The 21224-nt window shown below is 41.5% G+C and overlaps 3 protein-coding genes across 4 annotated transcripts; 2 read left to right on the top strand and 1 right to left on the bottom strand.

Annotated features, from left to right (window-relative positions):
- Positions 1-183: 183 nt before the first annotated feature.
- gfm2 (GTP dependent ribosome recycling factor mitochondrial 2) lies at positions 184-4223 on the top strand. Its single transcript, XM_072454487.1, has 20 exons — positions 184-408; positions 477-558; positions 654-699; positions 769-866; positions 938-1063; positions 1148-1236; positions 1323-1411; positions 1511-1571; positions 1632-1817; positions 1881-1961; positions 2027-2175; positions 2270-2410; positions 2498-2597; positions 2695-2872; positions 2949-3025; positions 3114-3252; positions 3337-3516; positions 3588-3703; positions 3774-3956; positions 4018-4223. Exons 1-20 carry the CDS (start codon positions 400-402, stop codon positions 4144-4146), a joined length of 2259 nt encoding a protein of 752 aa, XP_072310588.1. The 5' UTR covers positions 184-399; the 3' UTR covers positions 4147-4223.
- Positions 4205-7713, bottom strand: hexb (hexosaminidase B (beta polypeptide)). Of its 2 annotated transcripts, none has more exons than XM_072454489.1 (14): positions 7422-7713; positions 7203-7354; positions 6996-7061; positions 6864-6910; positions 6689-6799; positions 6523-6624; positions 6315-6447; positions 6074-6254; positions 5901-5987; positions 5760-5832; positions 5489-5663; positions 4754-4844; positions 4568-4672; positions 4205-4494 (listed from the first exon to the last, which is right to left on the bottom strand). In XM_072454489.1, exons 1-14 carry the CDS (start codon positions 7673-7675, stop codon positions 4431-4433), a joined length of 1641 nt encoding a protein of 546 aa, XP_072310590.1. In that variant the 5' UTR covers positions 7676-7713; the 3' UTR covers positions 4205-4430. The 2 variants fall into 2 exon arrangements, with proteins under 2 accessions (XP_072310590.1, XP_072310589.1); XM_072454488.1 differs by lacking the exon at positions 5489-5663 and adding an exon at positions 5047-5227.
- Positions 7714-10782: 3069 nt separating this feature from the next.
- Positions 10783-20028, top strand: enc1 (ectodermal-neural cortex 1). Its single transcript, XM_072454486.1, has 3 exons — positions 10783-10979; positions 14451-16261; positions 18087-20028. Exon 2 carries the CDS (start codon positions 14457-14459, stop codon positions 16230-16232), a length of 1776 nt encoding a protein of 591 aa, XP_072310587.1. The 5' UTR covers positions 10783-10979; positions 14451-14456; the 3' UTR covers positions 16233-16261; positions 18087-20028.
- The last annotated feature ends 1196 nt before the right edge of the window (positions 20029-21224 follow it).

Below are 21224 nucleotides of genomic sequence, written 5' to 3'. Positions count from 1 at the left end.
GACAAAAGATTAAATAAAAATAAATGTTATTACGAAGAAAATAAATCAGTATGACAAAATAATCAACATTGTTTTACTGCGGGACGTTTACTAGCTCAACACGATGCTTTTATCTAAAGAGGATCTATTACTTTTCTAAATGATTTTGTGGTGGAACGGTGCATTTGTCAGTTGTGGGGATGTATTTTGAAGAAGGACTACACGAACACGTGACTTAAGTGATGCTCATGGACGTGTTATAGTTTCATGGTGATTATTGACCTTCGCAATATGCGCTGAATTATTTTCCAGTATTAATATAGTACTATTGCACAGGCATGCAGCGATCAAGGTAATTGTGAACTTCCCAAAATGTCATTTCTCTAGCTGAAGGCAGACGGAACTTGGACAATTAGGGACATGATTTTGGTAAGAGTTATGTTGCATTGTGTTACTGTCATTTGACAGTGTTTTATTTAACATGTCATATGTCATAGGCAAAGTATCTTTTTACTGCTGGATCTCAGCATAGATACAAGATGATCTGGTTCATAAAAAGAAACTACAGCTTTCTTCCTGGTGAGTGTTGATATTTGTTGAACAAATTGTTCTGCATATGTGTGTTTTGTAGCTGTTTATGCAGCTAACCCTTGTATTATAATTAAATTTGATAGATGATGTCAAATCTGTGCGAACTGTTGTGTCCCCTGATGTATCCAAGTAAGAACTTAGTTCATGAATATAAAACTGAGTCTTATTTTGTCTTAATTGTGTGTATTCCTTTGATAGTATCAGAAATATTGGCATTATGGCTCATATTGATGCTGGCAAGACTACCACAACTGAGAGAATGCTTTTTTACTCTGGATATACAAGAGCATTGGGAGGTGAGGTCATTTAACACATAGAACTAAATAGACATAGTACAGCTTTATATTTTAGTCATTGTTGCTTTCAGATGTAGACGATGGGGACACAGTCACAGATTTCATGGCCCAAGAACGAGAGCGGGGCATAACTATTCAGTCAGCAGCGGTCACATTTGACTGGAACAATCATAGAATAAATCTCATAGATACACCAGGTAGGTTTATTGTGTAAATCAATGATCTGAAATTGGAACTATGAAATGTTCTGAAATATTCTGAAATGGGTGTGTTTTTTACAGGACATGTTGATTTTACTCTGGAAGTAGAAAGGTCTCTTCGTGTCCTGGATGGTGCAGTTGCAGTGTTTGATGCTTCTGCTGGTGTTGAGGTTTGTTACACCTTAAGATTTACATTTCATCATGTTGTAATTCATTGTGAAGTCTACATCTCACAGAGTATTGGTAATATCTACAGGCCCAGACACTAACTGTTTGGAGACAAGCACAGAAACATCATGTTCCCTGTATAGGTTTTCTGAATAAGATGGATAAACCTATGGCAAAGTAAGTAAAGGCGGCAACAACAAGCATTTGTATAATAAACATATATTCTAGCTATTATATACTGTCTGCTTTTTGATTTTTGTCTGTCTCTTATTAAAGCCTAGATCTTTGCATTGAAAGCATTAGAGAAAAGATGCAAACGACACCAATCCTTCTACAGGTAAGTTTTGACTAAACAAAATGTAACATTACTGTATATTACAGGTTTGTACTTTTATAGATTCCCGTTGGTTGTGGGAGGAGCTTTTCTGGCATTGTTGATTTAATAACTAATCAGAAACTGTTATGGACAACAAAATCAAATGGAGATGACGGACGTTGTTATAAAGTTGAGCCTTTAGAGGAGTCAGATGAACCATCACTGGTGCAAGCTGCCAAAGAAGCCAGGTCTAATTTAATTGAACAGGTAGACAAGACACATGCACAGACAATTACATAACATTAGAATAATCATGGCTTTAATTTACAGGTTGCTGATTTAGATGATGAGTTTGCTGATGTGTTGCTAACAGACTTCAGTGATAATTTTGATGCCGTTCCCTCTATTAAAGTAAGTTTTTCATGCCACTAAAACATAAATGTGTAGCTTTGGGACCACATTTTGATATTTCCTAGATTAAAGAAGCATTGCGGCGAGTGACACTGGCACATAAAGGTGTTCCCATCCTCTGCGGAAGCTCTTTGAAAAACAAAGGTGTTCAGCCTCTCCTAGATGCCATCATTGCTTACTTACCCAACCCCAATCAGCGCCACCATGACATCATGTGAGTATACCTCAACTACATTGTGTAATGTTTTTGTTGTTATCTTTGCTTTAAGTCTATTGACAACTATATTGGGTGAATTTCCTTTTTGCAGACAATGGTATAAAGATGACTTATGTGCGTTGGCTTTTAAAGTAATCCATGACAAGCAGCGGGGTCCTTTGGTGTTTGTCAGAATATACTCTGGGACTCTGAAAGCACAGACAGCTGTTCAGAACATTAACAGAGACGGAATGTAAGCATTTTTTATTTATATATTTCATACATTATGGTAATTGTATTCCAAGTAGATACAAAAAATATAATGTACATACTTCGGCAGTGAGAGGATGAGCAGAATCCTAGTGCCATTCGCTAATCAATACGTGGAAATTCCTTCAATTACAGCAGGAAATATTGCTTTGACTGTTGGCCTTAAACAGGTACTTCTTATTCGTGTAATATCTTGGTAATATGTTTTATTTACCTCTCAGTTAAAATTATTTTCATTTTCTGAATGTTTTTAATTATTACTTTTAGACTGTTACAGGAGACACTATTGTTGCCTCAAAGGCTTCAGCAGCTGCTGCTCTTCGTCGAGCTCAAAACAAACTAGGGAAAAAAGGTGAAAATGTCAATGTTATCTTGACTGGAGTAGAAGTGCCTGATCCTGTATATTTCTGCACAATAGAGCCACCTTCCATGGCCAAACAAGCTGGTTTGTGATGATTGTCTTGTGCATTTTACGACATGCAAAACATTTGATCTAAATGCTGATTATATTTATTTTAAAGATTTGGAGAATGCGCTTAGTTGCCTCCAGAGAGAAGACCCTAGTCTAAAAGTCCGGGTTGACCCGGATTCTGGGCAGGTAAAACCATCATTGGATTAACTTGAGCTTTTCTTAGTCTGTGCATCCTCCACTGTCACTCTAATTATCGTCCACTTTACATCCACAGACAATTTTGTGTGGTATGGGGGAGTTACACATTGATATAATCCATGACAGAATACGAAGAGAGTATGGCATTGAAACTCACCTTGGGCCTTTACAAGTGGCTTACAGAGAGACAATTATCCATCAGGCCAAAACTGCAGGTTGGATCAAAAATACTTCATTTAAATTGACCCTTGTATGTTTAACACAAGACATGTGAATAATTGTCATTGCTCATGGTCTAGATACCCTTGACAGAACCATAGGAGACCGAAGACATGTTGTGACAGTGGAACTCAAAGTAGGACCAACGGACGACATTGGCAACTCTTGTAAAATAACAATTCAGAAAGAATTACACCATCAACTCTCTCCTGATTTAAAAGATGCCATTGAAAATGGAGTTCACAGTTCATATCTGCAAGGTCAAAACATTTAAATTGTCATATATAAATAAACTTGTGTATTATATCAAATGTTTTTTTTCCTCACTCAGGTCCCCTTCTAGGTTACCCAGTGCAAGGTGTGTCTACTGTAATTCAAAGTGTCAGTTTAGAGCCAGGAACATCTCTAGCCATGGTGTCAGCATGTGTATCTCGTTGCGTGCAGAAGGTGATTGACAAACGCGGGACCTGATATTACGCAATAACAACACAAATGCAGTACTTCTTTATATTCACAGGCAATGAAAGCTGCAGGGGCACAGGTGCTTGAGCCGGTCATGTCACTAGAGGTTACAGTAGGGGAGGATTACCTGAGCTCTGTGCTTGGAGACCTTGCCCAAAGAAGAGGAACGATCCGTGACATTCAAAGCCGTCGTTATGACAAAGTGCTGTTGGCAATGGTCCCTCTGGCGGAAATGATGGTTGGTTACAAATTAAACCTCATCATGCAGAACAATATCTGAAATTGTTGTTTTACTATAGGGCTACTCAACAATTCTGCGCTCACTAACATCTGGAACTGCAACCTTTTCTCTTGAGCTGGACACATATGAAGCTATGAACCCACAGGATCAGAACATCTTACTGAAAAGAGTGGCTGGCCTGCTCTGATTCTAGAGTGCAAATGTATATATATATATATATTTTTTTTTTTAATTAAAAAAAAGGAGTAAATAAATGTACATTTTCCCATTGTAATATGGTTTTATTCGTAAAATCACACACTTAAAAATGTAAAAGAAGACAAAGTGCAATCAAGAAATTCAAGACATTCAGAGCAGTATGATCAACCGTTGGTACAGCTGATTATATATGTATAACCAGATAAAAATGCATTTCCCTTTAAGATTAGACCCTTTTAAGATGATGAGACAAGTGGTCTCCCTGGTTTGTCCTTAAATCCCCTTGTACTCATGAGGGCAGTAACTGGTAAACAGTGGTTCTGCTGGGATTCCACGTCTTAGAAAGAAAAAAACATTTTTTTAACGCAAGTTACAAATAAAAGGCAGTAAAATACAGTAAAAATACTCACTCCACCATACGACAGCGATGGAGTGACAGTCTGTTATACGCATCATTGATGTTCGTCACATCCTTGTCACTCCACAGTCGCTCGGCCACAGCACTGGCCCGAGGCCTACAGCCAAAGTAGTTTGAAGCAATGATGAAATGTGCAATGAAAAGACGACAAAATGGACCATAAATGTTTCAGACATACCAGAGTCTCGGTGTCAAGTTGGTGCCATCTACATATTCGCCCCACAGACAGGCTTCTCCACCAATCACAAGCTCCTTTTGTTTATCGGTTCCTGCAATTGAGAAAAAAGGGGGGGGAAATTAAGTAAATCACCTCTAATTATTCTCTTTAACAACAAGAAAAAGTTCAACAGGCTTACTCATATTTGCACAGAAAGGAGTGTTTAAGGAAAAGCAGATGAATGGAAAAAATATAAGTAACCAATATGAGAAATTAGTAGCACAACAAGCATTATTCATCAGCAATAGACCAACCCTTAAAATCTTGGGGGTCAGCCTTGTAATGGGATTGCCAGTCCTGGCCATAGGTGATATAGTTCAGGTACCACGGAGTGGACAGCAAGGTGTGGTAACCAGCTGATGTAACTTGTGCCATCTCATTCTGGTATTGCTGTCGATTTCCTTTCCATACGTGGATAATTGTGTCTGGTTTTAGCTATTGTACATACATAATACATAAAATAAGGATCATCATCATTTAATATTTAAAATGCATGGATGTAAGAGTTAAAACCCAGAATGCTTTAAATGTGTTGGCATTTGGAAAGATTAAACAGTAACAAGGTCAATGTACAACAGCACCAGACACTCCGCCCCATGTTGGCGCTCATTTTGTGAATGTGCAGTTAAGAGGAAGCCTGCTGAGCAAAGATTTGTGTTCCAAATGTAATTCATGTACAAATACATTGAAACTGACCGTCAAAGTTTAGTGGCTCAACATTGTAGTACTTCTGCCAGTCCTGGGCGTAGCTAATGTAATCTAAATACCATGGGGCGGAGAGGATGGTGGTGTATCCAGCTGCTGTCACTTTTTGCATTTCCTCCTTTTGCCCGGAGCCCATCCAAACATGCACTACAGTATCTGGCTTTATCTAGAACAGTTACAGTTCATGCTATTGCAATTAGCATTTTCATTTAGCAAGCAATAAATAAAGTGCTTAGTAGATGATAAATTGCAAACATGTTACCTTCACACCATTGTCAAACACCTCCTGCCAAATCATGTAGCCTTTATTGGTCTGGCCAACAATATCCAAGAGTCTATCAAACATGGATTTAACTTTAAGCATTGATAAATGTGCCAATCTTTGTGCAAATGCCAAACCAACCTTTGGATGTAAAATGACTCCAGCTTTGTGAAGTCTCCTCCAAAACCTTGCTGCTTCATAAAAGCCTGAATGTCTGGGTTGGACTTCCTGTAAATGTCAGATTTGCATAACTAGCCTTTACTATAATCCACAAATCTATAATAAAGCTCATCTAGATGAGTCCGATGTCTCACCAACAGGTAAAATCCACCTCATCGCCTCCCAGATGCACATATGCGTCGGGAAATACAGAACTAATTTCTTTGAAGAACTGTGCCATAAAATCATAAGTGGTGTTCACGATGGGGTTGACAGGTCCAAAGGTGCCAGATGGGGACGAGCCAGAGTAACAGGGTGTAAGAAGATCTGGTTGACCTAAACAGACATTATTCAGTTTAGAGTAAGAACTCACCCTTTGAATTATGATAAAATTACCTCTTCCCCAAGAACGTGTGTGCCCTGGAGTGTCAAACTCTGGGATGACGCGAATTCCCCTGAGACGGGCAAACTCAATAATCATCTTCACATCAGCTGGTGTGTACACATGTGTATAAGGATGGTAAGCCCCCTAAACAGAAGTGACCTTACATTAGTGGTTTTGTGGGAAATCATTTGTCCATATTTCCATTGGATTCATGTAAACCTTCTGGCTGAGCTGAGGGAAGGTCTTGCTTAGGTAAGGGAAGGAAGGGTCATCCACAATGTGCCAGTGAAAGACATTGAATTTGTTCATTGCCATCGTTTCCTAAAAATAGATAATAAGGTTGGTGATTGAGACTATCTAGACACAATAAAAAATGTTTATTTACCAGGTTTGCCAAAATAACTTTAAGCGGTAGAAAGTGTCGTGAAGTATCCAGCAAGATTCCTCTGTGTGCAAATCTGGGGAAATCGCTGACTGTGGTCACATTAATGTTTCTCTAAAATAGAAGCAATGACATGTGAAAAACAACATTGTGTTAAACCACTTTAATGTTCACTTACGCTTCCAAACTCATCTTTGTACACCAACTGACTGAATGTTTCTAAACCTGAAAAATATAAACCGGTTTAGCAGCGCGACAATACTAAAATCGCTGTCCATCAAGTGTTACTTAACAGTGAAAAAAGTCCTACCGTGTAAGGCTCCCCAGACTTTAGGTGCCTTTAGAACAGCAACAGACTGAGCTACAGTAAGTTCATCTGTGGACACATGTATTCAATGCATTTAATCATGTTCAGTGGATATATCCATTTAGTGCAGTTGCAACAGAGCAGTGTTATCAGTGTTGGTTTATTGAGACAGCAAAACAATTCACACAAGAATGAGGAAAAGACACTCACATGACTCGTTCGAGAACACAGTGGGGTAAGAGTCACAGTCAGACTCAGGTGCTGTGATCCACACTTGCAGCTCTTGCAGCTCAGAGTCTCCTGTGCGCCTGCCTTTAACTGGCCACTGCTTTTTAGCGCCACCAAAGATGTAGTCAAAATACCTATGCAAGATTGCCCTTATTATTATTGTAATCCCAAACATATAAACACATACTTTACTCTACGCACCTTCTGTATGCATTTTGCAGAAGACCACAACTTGCTCCAGCGGATGATTCTTTGGCGTCCACGATCCTAAAACTGACACCGCTCAACTTCAACGAAACATCTGAGAAATTGACCTTTTGTGGCAGAGGCCAGAGAGAGCCATACTTGGAGTTTATATTAAGAAACTCTGTTTCCTCTTCAATGTAATTGAACTGAAGCCCCTGACAAGAATAAAAGGACAACAGAAGAGCGAGACACTGAAGAGAAGCTGTCATGTTGGACGAAATCACCGGAGTCACAAGACCGAGAGCAGACACGGGATGAGAAGAGAAGAAGGCGGGACTTCCTATGCGGAAGTCAGCGAAAAAACAACCAATCACACTTTTTATTTGTATTTAACAAACACGTTACAAACAAACCACGAACTGCACAAATATACGAAATGAAACATATATGTTCAATCACAGTAAAATAAAACTAAATAAAATTATAGAATAAAAACTAAATAAAATAATAATACATCCGACATAATAATATAACTGACATTTTGCTTATAAAATCATATTATTAATAGCTTTGTCAATAAGACTGTCGTTGATAAAAGTGCCAAACAAAATATAATTAATGGATACATTTCTAAAACGAATCCCTTTAGATTGAATCCACTAAAGCCAATCACACTTTACTGTGTAACTTGTGCAACAGAGATTCAGCTTCTCAAAGAGTCCAGTCATTTACTCCAAAGGAAGTGAATGTAATGTCTGTAATGTCTATGTCTCTGTGTTAAACCTGCGACAAGTTGGCCATTGTCCAGGGTGTACCCCGCCTAAGGCCCGAAGTCACTGGGATAGGCTCCAGTCCAGTCACCCGCGACCCCGAAAGGGAACAAGCAGTAGAAAATGAATGGATGGATTCAAAAACAGCTTAGTTTTTAATTGGGAGTAATTGTTTCAGCGAAAATCAACAGGAATGATAAACATCTGAGATGGAATTAGCCCAAATAGAATAGAATAGAATAGAATAGAATGGAAGGAAATGTAATGGAATAGAATAGAATTTGGAAAATGCGCTGCAGCACGACACACTATTTGAGCATGTCCACTAGATGTCGCTCTTGTACAGCTTTCATTCAGCGCTGACCCTGAGTAAAGGCTTTAGTGGAGAATTGATTAGGATTAAATCAATAAGCTACATTTTTATTCGCTTGGTTTTTAATTAATTCCGTGAAATTGTCAAGAATGTAATGGGATATTCACCATACGTCATATTTAGTTTTAAACTGCTCATCATATTGAATCCTATGGATAAATAAAATATAGAAGAGAAAGAGAGTTCTCTTCAAGTCACAAGTAAGGTGATGTCACTATAATGCAGGCATATTGTGGGTGGATTTTAATAATCATAAGGACAGGTAGGCCTAGATATTCACATGCTATATTTGATCATTGAAACATTAAACCACGAGATTAACATATGGGCCTATTTCATTTTATGGAGAGGAACAACCAGTTCTTTTATAGTAAATTAGATTTAATTGAATAGGATATAGCATCACTGTCTCTCTCTCTCTCTTCTTCCTCTAGGTGACAGTCCTCCCCCTCCTCCTCTTCCTCCTCCCCCTCCTCCTCTTCCTCCTCCTCCTTCTCTTCTTCCTCCTCCTCTTCCTCCTCCTCCTCCTCTTCCTCATCCTCCTCTTCCTCCTCCTCCTCCCCCCTCCTCCTCCTCCTCTTCCTCCTCCTCCTTCTCTTCTTCCTCCTCTTCCACCTCCTCCTCCTCTTCCTCCTCTTCCTTCTTCCTCCTCCCCCTCCTCTTCTTCTCCTCCTTCCTCCTCCTCCCCTCCTCCTCCTCTCCTCCCCCCTCCTCCTCCTCCTCCTCCTCCCCCCTCTTCCTCCTCCTCTTCCTCCTCTTCCTCTTCCTCCTCTCCCTCTTCTTCCCCCCCTCGTCCTCCTCTTCCTCCTCCTCCTCCTCCTCCCTCCTCCTCCTCTTCCTCCTCCTCCTCTTCCTCCTCTCCCTCTTCTTCCCCCCTCCTCCTCCTCTTCCTCCTCTTCCTCCTCTCCCTCTTCTTCCCCCCCTCCTCCTCCTCCTCCTCCTCCTCCTCCTCCTCCTCTTCCTCCTCCTCCTCCTCTTCCTCCTCTTCCTCTTCCTCCTCTCCCTCCTCTTCCTCCTCCTCCTCCTCTTCCTCCTCCTCCTCCTCCTCTTCCTCCTCCTCCTCCCCCCTCCTCCTCCTCCTCTTCCTCCTCCTCCTTCTCTTCTTCCTCCTCTTCCACCTCCTCCTCCTCTTCCTCCTCTTCCTTCTTCCTCCTCCCCCTCCTCTTCTTCTCCTCCTTCCTCCTCCTCCCCTCCTCCTCTCCTCCTCCTCTCCTCCCCCCTCCTCCTCCTCCTCTTCCTCCTCCTCCTCCCCCCTCTTCCTCCTCCTCTTCCTCCTCTTCCTCTTCCTCCTCTCCCTCTTCTTCCCCCCCTCGTCCTCCTCTTCCTCCTCCTCCTCCTCCTCCTCCCTCCTCCTCCTCTTCCTCCTCTTCCTCCTCTCCCTCTTCTTCCCCCCTCCTCCTCCTCTTCCTCCTCTTCCTCCTCTCCCTCTTCTTCCCCCCCTCCTCCTCCTCCTCCTCTTCCTCCTCTCCCTCCTCCTCCTCCTCCTCCTCTTCCTCCTCCTCTCCCTCTCCCTCCTCCTCCTCTTCCTCCTCTTCCTCTTCCTCCTCTCCCTCTTCTTCCCCCCCTCGTCCTCCTCTTCCTCCTCCTCCTCCTCCTCCTCCTCCCTCCTCCTCCTCTTCCTCCTCTTCCTCCTCTCCCTCTTCTTCCCCCCTCCTCCTCCTCTTCCTCCTCTTCCTCCTCTCCCTCTTCTTCCCCCCCTCCTCCTCCTCCTCCTCTTCCTCCTCTCCCTCCTCCTCCTCCTCCTCCTCTTCCTCCTCCTCTCCCTCTCCCTCCTCCTCCTCTTCCTCCTCTTCCTCCTCCTCCTCCTCCTCCTCCTCTTCCTCCTCCTCTCCCTCCTCCTCCTCCTCCTCTCCCTCCTCCTCCTCCTCCTCCTCCTCCTCCTCTTCCTCCTCCTCTCCCTCCTCCTCCTCCTCCTCTCCCTCCTCCTCCTCTTCCTCCTCCTCCTCCTCCTCCTCCTCTTCCTCCTCCTCTCCCTCCTCCTCCTCCTCCTCCTCCTCCTCCTCTTCCTCCTCCTCTCCCTCCTCCTCCTCTTCCTCCTCCTCCTCCTCTTCCTCCTCCTCCTCGCTGTAAACACACCCAGCTCAGCTCGCGCTCTCGCAGTTGAGACTTTGCGCGCAGCATGAACTCTCCCACAGAAGCGTCTCTGCTCAGCGAGAGGCAAAGACAGCGAGACGCGCCTGCGAAACACCTCAATCTCTCTTCACATTAGACCGACCTGCGCGGGGCCAGACTCTACACGCTCCTGTTAGGCTGCATCTTCTCGCACACCGAGCGGTCTGGTGAGGAGGGAAACGACTCCGGAGGGACTGGATCGGTCATTACTGGAGTTGTCCGACTCCCGTGCGCTCCGCTTGCATCGTGGCTCTTTCACAACTGGCATGTGCAGGGGGGGCTGCGGACACAGTTGAACTCTTCAGGTCGCACAAAGAGGTAACTGACCAGTGGCATAGCCTATAGATGTGTTTTCAGGTTTAGGTTATCCTATAGTAACAGTCCTTCATCAGATCATGTGCTGCCAAGCCCACACTGTTAAATACTACCATGTTCCCTCTATCTTCTCCACAGGCTTTCATGCTTAAGATGCTTTAAACGGGTTGAGAGTGACATTGGGTGCGACAAGCTTCTCTTTATAAATATACATTCAAGGCAGTGTGTTGTGGATGGTTTGGTGCGCTTGAAGATCCACATTTACCTCATGCAGATGTTGCCTGCAGCCGACTATCCTCCTCCTGGTTCTCATCTGCTTCTTTGTTTCCACGCAGAGTTGTGCTCGTGGTCGTACAGTGGTGTGTTTACTTTTGAACTTCATGCTCGAATGTGAACACCTGGCAATGATTTTAGACAGATTACATCCAGACCTCAGATCCAAGACGCAAACAGGCAGATTAAGTTTAGACTGGCTCTTGTTTATGGCTGGAAGGGGACGTGGAGCAGCTTTGAAGCCATTGCAATGTGTGTTGTATTAGGAAAACAATTTGTAGATTGAAATGTGTTACTTTTTCACTAACATACTAAATAATATCAAATGTGTTTTAAAAAAATACATAAAAATCAATAAATCTCCCACCTCTAAGCTGAATCTAATTGTGTAAATATCCTTAAGAAAAAAATCTTGCTGTTTTAATATTGAGCTGTAAAAACTTGTAGTTCTTTCAAGCCATCTTGGCCTGCTGCAAATACATAACTTAAATTTGTCCAAATCCTTTGAAGTCCACAAAGTTTTGAAAGACAAGACTTGAGCGTTTACCTGATGGTCAGAAAAGATTTCATGCCAGTGCATTACTCCCCGGATATTTAACGTCTTTACAGCTGTTGATGACTCCAGCCGTCCACATGTAATAAGAGCTGCCATAATGTTCTGCTTAACTGACCGTGTGTTAGTGACAACATGTCCATAAGAGCGAAGATGTAACCAAGACAACATGCGTTTGTTACTGTTTATCAGATAGACTTTTTCATCTGAAAAATGCATCCGACTTTCCTTTTTTGCTCTTTCACACAACTTCACACAAGGGAGTCCCTTTGTGTGTTTGGAGGTGCAGGTGAAAAGCTGGTTTGGAGATTCTCATTAAACCAAAGCCAGCGGCGACACAATGATGGCTCACCACTTTTGCATTGTTGGAATTCAATAATTCCAGTTAAACCAAAGTTACTTTTGGTCCTGGATTTTCTCATCATGGTCTAATACATAACACCCCGTGAATATTTAATGATAGTGAATTACTGAAAGTATGAGGAAAAACCTTTTCATTTCTAGGCTTTTTAAATAGAGTTATGAATAAAATTCAACCCTGGCATACAGGCATGCTTTTAGCATTATTATACATTGAAAGCTTTTATGGGGAAGAATTTACAGTAAATTATCTATTTACAATTTTATAGTAATTAAGTCTAGCTCACCTATTTATTGTGTCATCACATCCATTAAAAAAGTGTATTAAGGTGTAACAACACAAGTTAGTACATTATGAAAGGGAATCATTTGATAAAAAAATGTAAAGAATCTTTTGTCAGTATTGACACGGATTCCTTTCAAAGTGGCTTGAGTTTGGAATGCAAGGCAGGCAGTTTGAATACATTATGCAAACCATGCAGCAGTTTGTGTCATCCACACTGATGTCCCTGCGAATCAAGAGTGTCCACAACATGACGCAGAACTGTGGCCCGGTTTGACCATTCTAATCAAGATTCATAGAAACAAAATTGTGTTTGACAATAAACATATGGGAATTCTTATTTAAAATGTGTTGACGGTATAGTGTATTTATAAAGAGGTATTTGTAAGATAACGATGTCAGACAAAGATGTGGAAATGGTCCCTGTCCAGAGGATAGATGACCTTTAATCATCAGGATTTGAGGAGATGTTTTAAGTTCCTTCACCAAAAATCAATTTACAATTCAAGAAACTATAGCTTGATATTCAAAATGCAGAACTGTGATATTCAAAAGTTATAGTGTGATAGAATGGCAACCTGTTCATTGTTCATAGACCACAATAGCAAGATGGAAGAAAGAATTGGATATTTAAAGTAGTGTGTGTGTCCCTGGCTTATCTGTTATATATATATGTTATTCTTCTCTTTATGCAGTTTTTATATTCAGAAATAACAGTGGTATTCACATCTGTGTATTCCCTCTGTATTTTTAAATATAGACAGACTTTATTTTTCTTTGTAGTGCCGTCTTCTCTCTCAAAGCCTTTAAGCCCTGCAGGAAGCGGTGTCCTCCCTGTGTTTGGAACCTGCAGAGAAGAAGGAGAGATAGAAAAGCTGTTTGTGGTCTGAGGGGATTTCTACGGTTGACGCAAATATTAATTACATCTGTGTTGTGGAAATTCAATTTAGAGAGTTGAAATGTTCAGGTTATCTTTGTTAGAGAGACTTTGAAGTATAGACGTAGAACAGCAAGGGTTCTTTATTGGCCAGATGGGGACTGTGCAGGCTGTACTTGACATCTTGAAATCGTAGCAAATGAAAGTCAGTTCCCAGTGAAGACAGAACAAGGACGGCTGAAACTTTTTGAAGACTAAAATAATACATTTTGTGCCACTTATTTTTTCCCAGGGTAGCGAAGAATCTCTTGTCTGTCATTTACAGAACTCTGCTAGGAACTTTTACTTGCAAATTAAGTTTTGAAGTTTCTAAAGCACTTTTCTGAGATGAAAGTGGGAGACAGGCATTTTTATCTATCTGACCTTCATAAATCCTGGGCTGAATCAGTCTGGAAACATGTAATTACTGGGATTCATTCCTAAATACAGTGTTTGTTGTATCAGTAGTGGTGGTGCATTGTAATAGTCAGTTTGGACATAGAAAAAGTCAAGTGTTATAATTACTTTTAAATTATCCTTGGGTTTTAGAATGATAATTGGGAAGGTCGCCATAGAAATCAACAATTAATTAATTAATTTTTTTTATGGTCAAAAGTTCCTTAAAACGGCAACAATAACAGGAGGACACTGAAACCCATGACCTAAATGTTTCACTTAAGCTTTTGATTGAAAAATAATAATCTAAATAATAATGATTAAAGATTTCACAGGTCACAACTAGTATGAATATATTAATAAATCAGTGGTGGGGAGAAACACAATTCCTACAAGTAAAGATGAGACACAAGAACCAGACAAGATGTTGCGATCCGATTGAAATGTTGGTTTCACAATTAACTTATTTGATATTTCTTGCAACACCTTGTTGCAATTATTCAATAATCATATTTAATTAGTCAACTATTATCATTAATTAGAGATCTTGTAGCACGAGCTCTTGTCCCATCCCTAGAATATGTAGATGATGGTAAAATTCATGAATCTGGAATAAACACCATTACTGTTGCCAGTTTGATTACATGATTTTATACACATAGTAATTGTACTCACTCTTGCCTCTTTCTCTAGGATTCAATGAAAATGTCCATGTGCGTCCATGAGAACCGCAAATCCCGGGCCAGCACCGGCTCCATGAACATCTACCTGTTCCACAAGTCCTCTTACGCTGACAGTGTCCTGCTGCATCTCAACTCGCTCCGACAGCAGCGACTCTTCACAGATGTCCTGCTTCACGCTGGCAGCCGGTCGTTTCCCTGTCACCGGGCCGTGCTCGCCGCCTGTAGCCGCTACTTTGAGGCTATGTTCAGCGGCGGTCTTCGGGAAAGCCAGGCTAGTGAGGTGGACTTCCATGACTCCATCCACCCAGAGGTACTGGAGCTTTTGCTGGACTATGCCTACACATCTCGGGTGATCATCAATGAAGAGAATGCAGAGTCCTTGCTTGAGGCAGGGGACATGTTGGAATTTCAAGACATCCGTGACGCATGTGCAGAATTCCTAGAGCGAAATCTTCACCCGTCAAATTGTTTGGGCATGCTGTTGCTATCGGATGCCCACCAGTGCACCAAGCTGTCAGAACTGTCCTGGGGCATGTGTCTCAGCAACTTTCCCGCCATCTGCAAGGCCGAGGACTTTCTCCAACTGCCCAAAGACATGGTTGTTCAGCTTTTGTCCCATGAGGAGCTGGAGACAGAGGACGAGAGACTAGTTTACGAAGCTGCCCTCAACTGGGTCAACTACGACTTAGAAAACAGGCACATCCACCTTCCAGAGCTCCTTAGAACAGTGAGACTTGCTTTGCTGCCTGCCATATTTCTTATGGAGAACGTTTCCACTGAAGAGTTGATCAATACGCAGACAAAGAGCAAAGATTTGGTGGATGAGGCAATACGCTGTAAGCTGAAGATCTTACAAAACGATGGGGTCGTCAATAGCCCATGTGCACGACCCAGAAAAACTAGCCACGCCTTGTTTCTTTTGGGAGGACAAACTTTTATGTGCGACAAGTTGTACCTGGTCGATCAGAAGGCCAAAGAGATAATCCCAAAGGCCGATATTCCAAGTCCAAGAAAAGAGTTCAGTGCATGCGCCATTGGCTGTAAGGTGTATATTACAGGTGGAAGAGGCTCGGAGAACGGTGTATCCAAAGATGTGTGGGTCTATGATACTGTTCAGGAAGAATGGTCCAAAGCGGCACCTATGCTCATCGCCAGGTTTGGTCATGGATCTGCCGAGCTCAAACACTGCCTCTATGTGGTTGGAGGGCACACTGCAGCAACCGGCTGTCTGCCCGCCTCTCCGTCTGTGTCCCTCAAACAAGTGGAACAATACGACCCAGTAGCAAACAAATGGACCATGGTGGCCCCGCTCAGAGAAGGTGTCAGCAACGCAGCAGTGGTCAGTGTGAAGCTCAAGCTCTTTGCCTTTGGTGGCACAAGTGTTACCCATGACAAGCTTCCAAAAGTGCAATGCTATGACCCTCAGGAGAACCGATGGTCTGTCCCTGCCTCATGCCCCCAGCCGTGGCGATACACAGCTGCTGCGGTGTTAGGAAATCAGATTTTTGTAATGGGCGGTGACACTGAGTTCTCCGCCTGTTCTGCTTACAAGTTTAGCAGTGAGAGCTACCAGTGGACTAAAGTAGGCGATGTGACAGCCAAGCGCATGAGCTGCCAGGCTGTGGCATCAGGAAACAAACTGTATGTAGTGGGAGGGTACTTCGGGACACAGCGGTGTAAAACTCTGGACTGTTATGACCCAACACTGGACGCATGGAACAGCATCACAACAGTGCCATACTCGCTCATTCCAACGGCTTTTGTCAGCACCTGGAAACATCTGCCTGCCTAAGACTGGAAATCCTGATGCTTTTTAATGAGGTATGTACATTTTTCACTGTTACAGGATATCATGTATTATAGGTGTGTAATCAGTGCACAGTGCAACAGTGTCTCTCTGGGTGAATAAAATATACTAACCTTTGTCCAAATGCATGCTTTGAATTGCTTAACATTTTGTTAAGGTTCATTTTTGGTTCAATAGACTTCAGGAAATCATAAATTGCATCAAACACTGGAAGTTGTGAACAAAAATGATGGCTTTTTTAATAGTATTTACACAATCTACAAACATTTCCAACTTTACTTTGATACAAAGGAAAATCACCAAATTTGACCCCTCAAAGATACCGGTAATTTTAAAATGCTTGGTTTTAGACAATAAAATGTAATTTTCACCACAAAATAATTAACATAAAACAATGTTAATTTTACTGTGGCCTTATACAAGTTCCATCCATAGATCAAAGACCATTCTAAAACTATTTAGGAAAGGTAACATTTTGTCCAGTTAATGGTTTATGTATTTTTTCTTCTGTATTGATACTTGTTCAAATTAGTATGTAGTTATGATACTAGTTTGTTTTAGTATCAAGTAGTATCTGTGTAGTGATACTTTTGGAAACCTTGGGTTTGTCTCTAAAAACAAAGAAAGGACTCAGTTTCAACACTTTTGCATATTCTGGTTTAGGCATTAGCTGACAGGATGTTTGGAGTATTCTCTGGTCCGGGAGGGAGGGGTTTACTGGGACTGATGGGGTTCCCTGCCTTAGTTCAGTGAGTTATGACTGTGGGGATGGTCCAAAGGACACAGAGGCTAATTGAAAGAGAATAAGATACTTTTATTGCTCCTACGGGGGAAATCTCTCCTGTGGGGGAGGGGCGCTACCAATTAGACAAGCCACACAGCAGCAGGCTACAACATCCAGACCAGGCTAATCAACTCTGTGTCACCTCGCTTTGATGAGATTATGGTCATCTAGGCAAGAGTGAGAGCAAGTGGCCCCGTGACTCCTGTGGAGTTGGAAACTATTCATCTTTAGTTGTGAGTAAATGTGACTATGGGAGGGAAGGGACCAAACTCTTGCCTCCATGGCTTTTCCAGACATGATCCTTCAGAAGTAGCAGGGAAGTTGAGCCGAGGATTTACTTTTGGAGTTTATCGTCTGCTCTACATGAGACTTTCTGGACCATTTCTAACTCTAATTCTCCTCAACTCCCGGCACATTTTAGAGCGTGAGCAGTCTGCCATAGTAGATTCAAGGCTTTCAGGCCTTCATGTGTTCATGAACTCACACTCATCCATATATGTAATAGTGCGCTGAGTTTGAACATTTTCTGATACAAATAAATTTATAGTTATTGAACTCTATGAAATCAGCCTATGACTGCTGCACTTTTTCTGATTTAAAACATTTTTTTTTTTGTACTGGTAAACTTTTAATCCTCCCGAGGTGTATTGCTGATGTCTTTTGTCCAAACTGAAAAAGAGATCTTGATTTCAGTGGGTGTTTCCTGGTTGAATAAAATAAATAAATGCAATTATTGCTGAATGGATAATATATCTAGATTCTGTATTTATGTAGTTTTTTGCAGAAACAGACCTTTCTGAGTTTGATTTTGGAGTAGTGAGAGGAAGGAAGTGTTTAGACCTCACAGACGGAGGAGAAAATTCCCAGGGGAACAATTCTTACTTGACGGAGAAGCTTTTCCTTTTTTTATATTTCATATTTAGTGAGTGAAAACATGGGAAATTGTATTTACTTCTGCACTGCTAGTGGAGGAGAAACAGCATATTAACACAAAATTAAAAAACATAAAAGATGCTCAGCACTAAAATAATGGATTTGTCTTTTCTCTTCCATAGATTGCTTTTGGATCTTCCACTGGACTGTGAAGAGAGAGACATGCTTTATTCTGGAGCTGTGATGTGCTGTACAGATGTCTGCGCTGGTTCTGGTCATGTTACATGATCATGTTACAATTCACAAACAGCATCGTGTATGAATGAACGGACACTTTGCTGAAATTATATCATCCATCATCGCTGAGAGCGGACTTGTCATACAGCCACACAAACAAACTGTGTTCACGGTTTGCTTGATGAATCCATATCAAGCTTTTATTGTGGAGGAAAAAAAGAAAAGATGTATTTCTCGGTTTCTTCTGTGTATTAAAATAAGTATTTTTTAAGCAGAGGGCCATGCACTGCATGAAGGACTATAACAGGAAGGTGATTGCATTGATTTCTCAAAAGCACAATGAAGGATCTAGTCTACCCTCTGTCTTCTTATAAGCTTCCATGTATCATGTTTGTTTTTGTCCTGCAATGGGACAGGCCTGTTAGTGTTCCTCCCATGATGCTTTGGTGTTGGTGCACCACACCAGCTGAGTGGAGGGGGAGGGGTGTCATGCTGCCCCCCGGGTCGAGGGGCCTCAGGGTCACAACCTTTCACGTACCCGCTGTTTTGCAGCTCAGTTCAAATGCCTGTAGAACGATGTTTTAATGCGCAGACTGCACAAAGTGACGTCAGGATCTAGGACGCTCCAGTAAAACTACATGTGGACTATTTCTGTAAACATGGGTCATGCTGCTGGACTCATGGCTGAAGCATGAATGCTCATAGTTACAAAAACGGGCATGATTTTTACTCTGTGGTTACAAAAATATTCTTTAAACTGAGAATGAATCAGTTACATTTTGTTGCAATGTACTTTTCCTAATTAATTTATATGACAATAGTAATTCTGTTCTTATTTATTTCTTCTTTGCCTGCATTCATATGTAAATGAATGTGCTGTTGGAGGGTGTCATGCATGCTCCTTTTTTTTGGGCTGCTTTTTGCACAGTTCAGTCTGCCTGAAATAACATTTAAAGACACAAGTGACGTCCAGGTTTTTAGTTAGTTACTGATGGTGGAAGTGTCTCGAGTTACTAACAGAGTAAAGCTTTTTAAAATGTAAGATCAGTGCTCTCACAAAACCCACAGAACAGTGTTAGACAATTACTAAACTAGAGGGTCCACGCCTTACCATCTTGAGACGGTGCGAGAGCGATGACTCAGAGGGGCCCAATCCAGTGCAGATGGATACTCTCTAACACTACAGTCTTCTTTAACGTTATACTTTGGAATTTAGTTGATAAGGGCAGACACCGCAGTGCTTTTTACCATGACGTCGCTAAAAATATAAGAACAAAACGTTTCTTGAGACCAAAAAAATAAAGAATGTCTTGAGCTTGCTCTGATGAAGAGTTTTTAGTGTTCCTGTCTGTCTCAGTCATGTTTATTGAACAATGAGGAATAACAGAATTTAATTTAATAAAAGTTGAGGTAATATTTTGTAAAATTGATAAATTCTATTATTTTTCTTATGCATTTGTGATGCAAGTCAAATCTCTGTACTCTACATTCAGTACACTTGTGAAAACCTTCACTCCAAAAAGCCTCTGAGGCCCTTAGCCACAATGACTTGTTCAGACCCTGAGCACTACCAATCACACAGGAGCTTTTCACCCCACAGAATTTACGTTTCCTTGGTAACATAAGCGAATGCCCCTTCAATTGGGTCCTAATTGCTGGCGTTTCCATCTTATTACCCACACCCTCCCTTTTTCTCTGTTTCTCAGTACTTTAAAGTGCTTCATATCAATGTAAAATTAGACAACACTGTCGGTGTGCATTGGTTTAATTATTTTGTCATGTGAAATTTTATTTTCTATTTTTATGACATTATTTTGTACATGCATTTTTTCACAATGTGAAATTCATGGCTAATAAACTTAAGAGTTTTTTTCTCTTGACTGTAAAGCCTTGCCTCTGTGTCATTTTAAACACATAATGTGCATGTTTAGAGAAAAAGAAGCATGAATGTGTTTTCTCATTATCCAACAGCATGTCTCACATATTTAGACAGCCTTGGACAGAACAGAGCAGCCAGGAGTCTCCTGAGGTATTTAATGCAGCTTATCATGCGTAGAGCTTTTGTTCTGTGAAGTAGGGACTGAAATCATTATCTATGCCCTAACCCTCGGCAACAGCAACCTTTATCTGCAAACTGGGGGCTGGAGCAGAACATAAATCTTTAAAAGCAGGTATTCTGCTGGTTGTCCCCTCCCCTCTCACTTTCAACACCCCCAGCTCACAGCCTCACACACTCTTCATCATTGGAACGCAGCTCTTGGCAGGCGCGGCCTCTTCTGCGGACGCCGCTGCCTGCTCTGTAACAGGTCCACGTCTCATTAGTGAGCCAGAGCAGAGCTGCTGTCACACGCCGCATTCCTGTGTGCTTTCAGTGTTCTCTGTTTACACTGTGCACTCAGATGACTCCTGGTGCACGAAGCACTGCCTTTATGAGGCCTGACCTTTATATATGCACCGATATAAGTCTAGACTTTTGGGAAAATAGAAGTGTAACATTGCACAAAAAGAACAGTTGAGATTAATTTATTTTTAACTAGATTCGTGTACAAGTGAACCTCACTTACTAAAATATCAGTGGTTTAGTTCAATGGTTTTCAAAATGAGGTCTGGGGACCCACCCCTGGGTCATAAGCTGGGGGTGATTGATCATTACTTAGAAACGTTTATTATTCTTCCATTTATTATTCTATACAATCCTAAACATGCTAACATGCATAACTTCAGAATGTTATTGTAATGCCATTGTAGAGAATGTCCTTGGGATATTTTATTTCCAACCCTGGTCTCAAAAAGTTTGAGAACCTCTGGTTTAGTTTATATTTGATTTTGTAGCACAATGTTATTAAAAAAACAAAACAAAATCAGTTTGAGCCCAGGTCTAAATCCTCATTTCCGAGCAAAAACCTCAGAATACAGATTTTATGATGTATGAAGAGGATGATTATGGATTAAGTCATATTCAAAGGCCAATCTAAGGCTTCTGAGGCGATGGCTTTCGGGCTTTACAGCCCTCTCACCTGAAAGAAGAAATTAGAAGTCAAAAAGAGTGAAGGGCAGGAGAAACCAAACCTAAAATAATTAAA

The sequence above is a fragment of the Eucyclogobius newberryi genome, unplaced genomic scaffold, assembly GCF_026437365.1.
Source record: "Eucyclogobius newberryi isolate DKJ021-1_F unplaced genomic scaffold, fEucNew1.0.hap1 SCAF_2, whole genome shotgun sequence".
In the NCBI taxonomy this organism is placed as follows: domain Eukaryota; kingdom Metazoa; phylum Chordata; class Actinopteri; order Gobiiformes; family Gobiidae; genus Eucyclogobius; species Eucyclogobius newberryi.
The sequence above is the reverse complement of the archived record's forward strand: the minus strand, read 5'-3'. Positions and strand labels throughout refer to the sequence as shown.

Excerpts from the sequence above, each read along its gene's own strand:
- gfm2 (XM_072454487.1), top strand. Across the intron at positions 1,064-1,147 it reads AAATCTCATAGATACACCAG|GACATGTTGATTTTACTCTG; the intron begins GTAGGTTTATTG and ends TGTTTTTTACAG. Across the intron at positions 3,957-4,017 it reads TCCCTCTGGCGGAAATGATG|GGCTACTCAACAATTCTGCG; the intron begins GTTGGTTACAAA and ends GTTTTACTATAG.
- hexb (XM_072454488.1), bottom strand. The coding sequence starts at position 7,675 with ATGACAGCTTCTCTTCAGTGTCTCGCTCTTCTGTTGTCCTTTTATTCT. Across the intron at positions 6,448-6,522 it reads TCCCTCAGCTCAGCCAGAAG|GGGGCTTACCATCCTTATAC; the intron begins GTTTACATGAAT and ends ACTTCTGTTTAG. Across the intron at positions 6,255-6,314 it reads CACACGTTCTTGGGGAAGAG|GTCAACCAGATCTTCTTACA; the intron begins GTAATTTTATCA and ends ATGTCTGTTTAG.
- enc1 (XM_072454486.1), top strand. The coding sequence starts at position 14,457 with ATGAAAATGTCCATGTGCGTCCATGAGAACCGCAAATCCCGGGCCAGC.